Below are 8,741 nucleotides of genomic sequence, written 5' to 3' on the forward strand. Positions count from 1 at the left end.
GAATTGTGTTCATGTAGACTGCTCAGACCTTCTGGAAAGTAGTTTTGAGGAACAGTCAAAAAGGACTGGGGGCATGGCTAAGGGGTGAATCTCCTGCCTGGCATGCAGGGGACCCTATGTTCCATCAGCGCCACTGCAAAGATTTTTTTAAAAAAAAAGAAAAAAAAAAACCACGACAAGGTTGAAAAGTCACTGAAAATGGGCTGTCATCCACCCCGCTACTTCACAGGTGGCTTTTCTTCTGGGTGCGGGTGGAGAGAAGGTGAAAGAAGTTAGCCTTATTTACATTCTGAAGTGCTCTATGACACACTTTAGAGAACTTACTTACTTTGATTTCCTTTTCGGCTGGAGTGCTGGGATGAACCCAGGGCCCTGATCATGCTCTGCAGGCTCGTGCCACTGACCGCACCTGCAGTCGGGGGAACTCATTTTTAAAGCAAGTAAATGTCACCAAAGCTCAACAACTGCCTAGATATTCCTCTGGGAACCTATACTGGCTAGTTTTATGTCAACTTGACAGAAGCTGGAGTCATCTGAAAGGAGGGAGCCTCAGTTGAGAAAATGCCTCTGTAAAATCTGACTGTAGGCCAACCTGTGGGCATTTTCTTAATTACTGATTGATGGGGCGGGCCAAACTCATGGTGGGTGGGGCCATCCCTGGTGGTCCTGGGTTCTATAAGAAAGCAGGCTGAGCAAGTCAGGGGAAACAAGCCAGTAAGCAACATCTCCACAGCTTCTGCCTCCAGGTTTCTGTCCTTTGTGAGTTCCTGTCCTGACTTCCTTTGATGATGAACAGAGATGTGGAAGTGGAAGCCAAATAAACCCTTTTCCCCCCAAGTTGCTTTAGTCATAGACTTTCATTGCAGCAGTAGAACCCCTAAGGCAAAGTCCTCCACTGCCTGAAGGGCTTCCTGAGGTGCCTGCTATCACTTTCCTCAGCACAGCTGTGTGAGGTAGGACACTCTTAACTTGAGGAGCGAACGGCACGCATTGTGGCCCCACCCTGATCAGGTGCAGAAGGCTGGTGGTGGTGATGGTTAAAAAAAAGAAAAAAGAAAGCTAAAAGAAAAAAGCCCTCACCACTCTACTTTCATTTCCCTCCAGACTTATTTATACCGGGTGTTGTTCTTGAAAACTAACAAGGTAACCAGAGAGGAAAATCAGTGGGGGGTGGGGGTGGGGCAGGCACAGGCTTTACAAGTGTCATGAAGTCGAAGAGCCCCAGGATGGTGTAAACAGTGTACGGGACAGGATTTTCCACAGTCCCAGCCAACTGTGTCCTGGCCTGGTGCCGAGAACAGGAAGTGGGCCTGGCTTTCCTATCCCAGTTGTGGGGGGTATGGGGAGACAGAGGCTTATCTGGGGGGTTCATCAGGAGAAGGGGATCTATGCAACTGGATAGTAACTGGGCAGAGGGACAGGGAATGACTAGATAGGGGTGGGAGCTAGCATCTACTCCAGTCTCAAATCCCAGCATCCCAGGTGGAGAGAGGCCCAGGCCCTGACCCCCAGCCACACAGATGGTCATGACCTCTCAGCGAACACTTAGAAGTCGCTAACATTTTCACACGTGTGTGATGTATTCCCGTAGTCCTGTCATTCCTTTCCACTCCCACAAACTCCTTCTTCACTCTTGCTTCCACGTCTCTGGTTTCTGTGATTCTGAGCTTAATTAGGGCTGCTTACATGAGCATGGGCAACCAGCCAGTGGCTAGCCACAGCACAGTGGAGAAAACTCCCTTCCCATCAGCAACCTACAACTGCAGATACCTTGTACACTTGCTTAGGCCTTCCCTGGGATGGACAATGAACAGAGAACAGATTCCAAGCCTAGAATAGTTGGCTCCTCAGAAAGGAGCCCGTAGCCGGGCGATGGTGGCGCACGCCTTTAATCCCAGCACTCGGGAGGCAGAGGCAGGTGGATCTCTGTGAGTTCGAGACCAGCCTGGTCTACAGAGCTAGTTCCAGGACAGGCTCCAAAGCCACAGAGAAACCCTGCCTCGAACACCCCCCCCCCCAAAAAAAAAGAAAGAAAGAAAAAAGAAAGGAGCCCATAGCTCCTGATCACCAGCCCTTATAAGCTGCTGCCCCCATGTGGCCAACATGCCCTGACTGTAGGAGTTGGGCTCCCAGGGCTGCCTCTGCTTCTCCAATGTCAGGCTACTCCTGGACCTGCATGTATGGGGCCCCTGAGTGTGCTGGAAGCCAGACCTGCCTCCCTGTGCTGCTGTGTAGGTCTGTCACTGTGCTCAAAACTTGCAGCATGTCAAGTGTGTTTTGGAAGCACCATGTCACATTGCATGTTGCTACAGCTGCCAGACTTTGGCACCTGAGAGTGACTGCACAGTTGGGACAGAGTGAAAAGAAGGCATGACGGGGGAGGGCAGGGACCCCATGTGGTTGGCCTCCATCTCCTGGGGTTTCCACCACCCTCACACTAAAGACAGAAAGACAGTGATGCACACGGGCAGCGTTCCTCTGACTGCAAAAGAACCATGGACACTCGAAGCCACCCAGACATGCAGTCTGTGGCACTGAGTTAAATCACAGGAGGGATGCTAGTGAGGATTTTAATATCCCCTGGGCATCATGCAATACATCTTTATGGATACCAAGGGATGCCCGTGCCCTCAGAATGCCCTCCTACCGCCTCCTTCAGGTGGACGAAACCAAACCAACAGGGGACAGGATTGCTGCCTGGTGACTCTCACCACCACCTGGCCCCAATAGAAGGATGGATTCTGCTAGGGAAACTGAGCCTCATGAGAAACATTTGCAAGGCACACCATGTTTCAAGCATAGATATGATGCCCTGCCAGGGCAGGACAGGAGAGCACACCTGTAGCACTACTGTTCTTAGATGTTTGGGGGCAGTGCTTCCCTGCACAGCCCAGGCTGGCTGCCTCAGCCTTCCACGGTTTGCTGCTACAGCTGGTTTGACTTTTTAATTCATTACTAAAGATGATACCAGCATACATTCACTGGCATGCTAGGCTGGGACTGGTGACTTAGTCCATCTCGCTAAGACCACAACTCCAGATTAGCAAGTTCTTTATAAGGATGAGCCCTGCAGCTTTCTTCTCAGGCAGGGCTAGCTCCTAGTAGCCCAGGCTAGCCTCCAGGTCACCTGAGCCCACTACCAAGTGCTGGAGGAAGGTGTGCACCCACCTAGGCCTTGAGCTGCTCTACTTGGGCTGACTGCTTGCTGAGCTCAAGATGTTGAGCTCTTAAACTCCATGTTCCCTCAATGAGTAACACTAGCCACTGTGCATCACAGAGCCAGAGCAGACAGGGAAGCTTTACAGGACCCCGTTGAGAACACGGCTATGGCTTCCATCCTTGAACAGTACAAGCTGTCTTCATGTGCGTATTTGTTCACCTCTGCTGTAAGCTTGCCTCACCATTCAATACCCTCAGGAGTTGGTCCCTGGAGGTTCCAGACATTTATGTGGTCCACTTTCTCCAGACACCTCAAACCTGAGACTTGTCATGCCTCCTGGGACCACCATGTCTGACTCTTCCTTCCCTAGGCACACAGACAACTGTAATGCCTTGGGCCACTCCCTGACCTTGAGTGTCACAGAGGAGTCACTTCCTGTTTGTCAGATCTAAGAGCAAGATGGGCAGTGGAATGACTGCATCAGGAGGGACTTGGCCATGGCAGCTTCAAATGTACACAGGTAACATATCCTATCCCAGGTCAGGGCATTTTCTAGGCCCTATCCACTCTCTGCTGTGTAGAGTTGCACTCAAAGAGTGTGACAAGTGCAAGCACATACATATGTGGCAACAGTTATATCTGCCCACCCACAAGAGGCGGGTAGACACAAGCTGTGGCTGGGACTTCCTGGGAGGAGTCTTACCTTGGACATCTGGCTGAAGTCAGCGAAGCCCTCGGCACTGCTGAAGGAGCCGCTTCCAAAGGGGTCTAGGGTTCCAAAGGGATCTGTGAGGAGCACCAATACAGTTGGGGTTATGGTCTGAAGAGATGTGCCTAAGCATCAAGAGGTAATCCTAGGGTCCAGGAGTAGGAAACTCGGGGCCATGAATGTCTCTGGGAAGATGGCTTCTGTGAGGCTCATGGATCACAGTGATCAAAGGAGAGACTGGTCCTGCCGACCTACCAGTCCAGGAGAAGCAGGTGACATGGAGAGAATGAGCATTTGAGGGTGGCCAGCACAACACAGTCTATGTGTATGTAGGGCCATCAGTTAGGAGAGATTCCCCATCCCTGGCTTCTCAGATAAGGTCTAACTCTGTAGCCTAGGTTGGTCTAAATCTCACAGAGATCCTCCTGCCTCTTGACTCCTGAGTGGCGGGCTTATTAAAGGTGTGCACCACCATGCCTGGGTCTGTTTCAAAACCAGTGATCCTCTAGGTTGTTTCCCAATGCTGAGGTCAGAGGTGAGGGCCACCATGCTTGGAAACTGTGGACTATTCCCATTAAGGACAATGAGCAAATGGCAGCCAGCACTGGTGTTAACAGATAGACTGGAAGGACACCAGCTCCTGTTGGAACAGACAGGCCTATGTGGAATGGGAGCATCCACTTCGGCCTTATGGTCTACCTAAGGCTATACAAATCTAGGGACTGAGGGAATTACTGAGGTGTGAAGTGGTGGGGAGAAGGGGGAGAGCCTCAGGTCTCACCTGATCCTTTTGAGGAGATGCTGGAGGAAGAGAAAGGATCACTGGACTCAAAAGGGTCGAGCTGAGGGACAAGAGAGAAAGAATTTACTCGGTCATCTACCCATTCATACCTGTACTTTCCAACAATTTCAAATGCCATAAGCAATAGCACACCTCAGGGAGGGTGGGGTGATTCAGACAAACCTGGGCTGTGGAGGGTAACCCTCAACATGCACCCTGCAGCAGACAACCAATGTTACTGTCCCCACAAATTACCAGTAAACTGGAGGCCTAAGAAGTGAGTCAAAGCCACAGGCACAGAGGGCATTAAGATCTGGCAGAAGTGGAGCCCCTGCCTAGAATCCTTCAGTGAGGATTAGAGGCATGGCTCAGGGGTAAAACCTTTGGCTAGAATTCCCCAGTGAGGTGCTGACAGTGTGGCTCAATAATGGGAGGGAAGTCTGTCTTTCAATGGAAGGAAGAGAACCAGAAATGACAAATGACAAATGCCTGGCCAATTCTATAAGTACTTAAAGGGTTTGGCTGAGTACGACTTTAATCCCAGCAGTGGGGAGGCAGAGGCAGGTGTATCTCTGTGAGTTTAAGGCCAGGCCTGGTCTACAGAGTGAGTTCAGGACAGCTAAGGCTACAAAGAGAAACCCTGTCTCAGGCCAAAATAAAAAGATATATAAATAGATAGATAGATAAATAAATAAATAAAATGGAGTGGTTAACTCTTTTAAATTCGTGCCTGTCATCCAAACACAAAGGAGGTCAAGGCAGGAGGACTGCTGCAGGCTTTTGAGGCTAATTGGGACTATCCAGAGAGAATATGCCTCAAAAGGAAAAGAGAAATAGAAGACAGAGAGAGATCCATATAGAAAGGATCAAAGCAAAAATAGCAAATGCTGCCAGCACTGTGGAGGCAGAGAAAGGCAGATTTCTGAGTTCCAGGCCAGAGAATACCTGTCTCATTAAAAAAAAAAAAAAACAACAAAGTTCAGAGCTGGAGAGGTGGCTCAGTGGTTTCAAGCACTGGCTGTTCTTCCAGTGGGCCAGAGCTGGGCTCCCGGCACCTGTATGTATCTCAAGGTGCAAGGATCTGATGCCCTCTTCTGGACTCGATAGCCACCAGGCACTCATGTGGTATACAGTCAGACATGAAGACAAAACACCTATACAAATAAAAACTTCTTAAAATCTTTTCTTTAAAAAATCTCAACAGAAAACCAATTATAGGTTGTGATTCACTCTCCAACATGTTGGGCAAAGTGACTGGATTCTAGAAGATGTAAAATTGTACATATATAATGAGCTATATTGGGGATGGGAACCCAGTCTCAACATGAAATCCATTTGTTTCTAAGTGTGTGGGTGTAAGTGTGTACAGCAAAGGCCAGAGGCAGCCTCTGCCTTATTTCTTTTAGGTAGTCTCTTACTGAACCTGAAGCTGGGCTGACTATCAAGTCCCAACCATCTTCCTGTCTCTACCCAGCTCAGGGCATGCTGTACATGTCCAAGATCACAGGTAACTTGTTTCACAGGTGCTGGGGTCTGCATGCCCACCTCAGGTTTTCACAGTTGTGTTCTTGACTGCCGAGCCACCACTCCAGCACCCCGTTACCCCAGCACCCCGTTACCCCAGCACCACCACCAACCCCGTTGGGGTTTTGTTTTTGTTTTTGAGACAGTGTCTCACAATGTCTCACTACTTGCTATGATGGCCAGGATGACCTGGAATTCTGTTGTTTCTTATATTCTATAACAGCAGGAAGGGAAACTGGCACAGCATTCTGAGTGCACTTGTGCCCTGGCTATATGTCCAGCCATATGAGGTCACTTGTATCATGACGTCAGGTCTGGCAGGGGCAGGTAGGTCCTCTGAAAGTTACATGGAGGGAAGAGTAAGAAGCTTGGCACCTCTCAGCCTTTTGGTTCCTTACTTCCACAAAAATGCTCCTTCTGGGCAGGGCTGTTTTCCTTCTCGGGCTGCTGCTGTGTTGCCACCACAACAAAACCAGTGGCCACACTACTCCAGAACTCTGAACCAAAATAAACCTCTTTGCTTTATTGCCAGCCTCAGGAATTTTGTTAGAGTAACAGAAAACAGGCCAACACCCAAGAGGGTGACAACTCAGAAGTTATCTAACTCAGTGATTTGCACCACCTAGATCCCAGAGCACAGCCAAAAGACAATTCAACAAGCAAAGGTGCTTGCTGTCAAGTCTGACAATCTAAGTCAACAATCCTAACAACCTACTTGGTGGAAAAGATATCAACTTGTTATCTTGACATCAACATATGTTTAGCACTGACAAGTGTACACACAAACACACACACACACACACACACACACACACACACACACACACACTAGGGGCTATGGACTCCTCAGTGGTTAATAGATCTTGGTGCTCTCTTGTTGAGTCTGGTTCCCAATATCCATGTCAGGTAACTCACAGCAAATTGAATTCCTGCTCTAGGGGACATAATGTTTTCTTCTGCCCTCCAGGGCACCTGCACACATGTGGCACACACAAATTCACACAAATTCATATAGATACATGGATGACCTGGGACTCCTGAGCTCAATTCTTCTCCCACCTTCACCCTCCTGAGCAGAGAGGACAAGTGTCCAGCTACTCGCGATGTTTTACTGCAGCTATGGGAGAGGGAGTGGAGGTGGGGGGCAGAGAACCACAGCAGAGGAGAGGGACAGGAAGGGACAAGAGCTATTTGAGGAATTGCCCTCGCCCTGACTTGGTACTGTAGTACATTGGCTCACAAGACAGGACTTGGCAATGGACAGTGTTGGGAGCCGCCTCACTGACCAGGAATGAGACCACCCCTATAATCCCAGCTCCTGGCTAAGCGAGCCAGCCTCCTGAACACCACAGCCCCATCCAAACACACATCAAATCAGACCTGCTCGAGTGGACCCCACACAGAGACTACTCTACTCACCTTTGGAGGTAAGGAAGGGTTCTTCGTGAAGGGGTCTGAGGTAAATGGGTCATTCTTTGCCTGTTTCTTGAAGAATTCATCAGTGGTTGAACTATGGAATGGGTCACTTTCTTTGAAGGGATCCCCTCCAAATGGGTCTAGAAAGAGAGGGCACAACTGGTGAGCAAAGATACTAGAAAGACGTAATAAGGAGCAGGCACCAGGAAGAGGTAAGGAGTGGACGCCAGGGAGAGAAGGCTCAGAATGAGGCACAAATTGTGAGTGATCAGTTGCCCCAGGGTTAGGATGGTGACACTGGCCCCAAGTGAGAACCTTTCTGGGTGATGGACTGTCTTTCAACCTTCCACAGTTTTACACATCTGTCAAAAGCTTTACTGGGCATTTGCTGCCAAACCTAACAGCCTGATGCACATGGAGGAAGCAGAGAACTGACTCCTGCAAGTTGTGCCCTGACTCCCACACATGGCACGCACGCACGCACGCACGCACGCACACACACCAGTTAGAAGTTTCTTGAGACAGGATCTTGCTATGTAGGCTGGCTTTGAACATCTGTCTCTGCCTACTGAGTTACTGAGTTCTGGGGTTAAAGGAGAAATCTGTGATAGGTACATTCTGCTCTGTAATCAGGAAGCACACTGGTGGACCAGGCATTGGACAGGATGGGAGTCTCTGCTTGGATGCAAATATTCCAAATCTTTTTTGTTTCTGTGGTTGGAGAAGGAATCCAGGTTTTTGGTCACACTAGGCAATGCCAACACAGGAGAAAAAAAAGGCACACATGACATATGATGGCTGTCTTTTCCTATGACATCACAGTCCCTGGAATGAGTGGTGGAAAATCCCACCATGTGTGACAGTTACATAACACACCCAACATAGGCAGCTATGGTACAAGTGACCGTGTCTCCAGAGTCTAGAGAAACTGAGTATTTTCAGGGACACAAGAAAGCCAGACTTTACCTGTGGCTGCCGTCTGCTGCTCTGCAAAGGGATCATTCTGGAAGGGGTCACCTGGAGCAAAGAGAGCAGCAGTCAGCTGAGTGGAGGAGAACAGGGAGACATGTCTCTGCAGTCAGCTGAGTGGAGGAGGACAGGGAGACATGTCTCTGCAGCAGCTGAGTGGAGGAGGACAGGGAGACATGTCT

General features: G+C 49.5%; 1 protein-coding gene across 7 annotated transcripts in view; it reads right to left on the reverse strand.

Moving 5' to 3' along the window:
- The window catches only part of Eps15l1 (epidermal growth factor receptor pathway substrate 15 like 1), an 85,522-nt gene that overhangs the window by 22,729 nt on the left and 54,052 nt on the right, over positions 1 to 8,741 (reverse strand). For all 7 annotated transcript variants that reach the window (XR_003378074.1, XR_003378073.1, XM_013350726.2 and 4 more), the window contains exons 18-21: positions 8,557 to 8,607; positions 7,594 to 7,730; positions 4,651 to 4,711; positions 3,864 to 3,946 (exon numbers count right to left, since the gene is read on the reverse strand). Coding sequence is in view for 5 of the 7 variants with exons in the window: in XM_013350726.2 (XP_013206180.1) it covers positions 3,864 to 3,946; positions 4,651 to 4,711; positions 7,594 to 7,730; positions 8,557 to 8,607 (332 nt within the window). In the remaining 2 variants the exon portion in view is untranslated. The remainder of the gene's footprint in view (positions 1 to 3,863; positions 3,947 to 4,650; positions 4,712 to 7,593; positions 7,731 to 8,556; positions 8,608 to 8,741) is intronic.

The sequence above is a fragment of the Microtus ochrogaster genome, linkage group LG1 (genome assembly GCF_000317375.1).
Source record: "Microtus ochrogaster isolate Prairie Vole_2 linkage group LG1, MicOch1.0, whole genome shotgun sequence".
Taxonomy (NCBI): Eukaryota; Metazoa; Chordata; class Mammalia; order Rodentia; family Cricetidae; genus Microtus; species Microtus ochrogaster.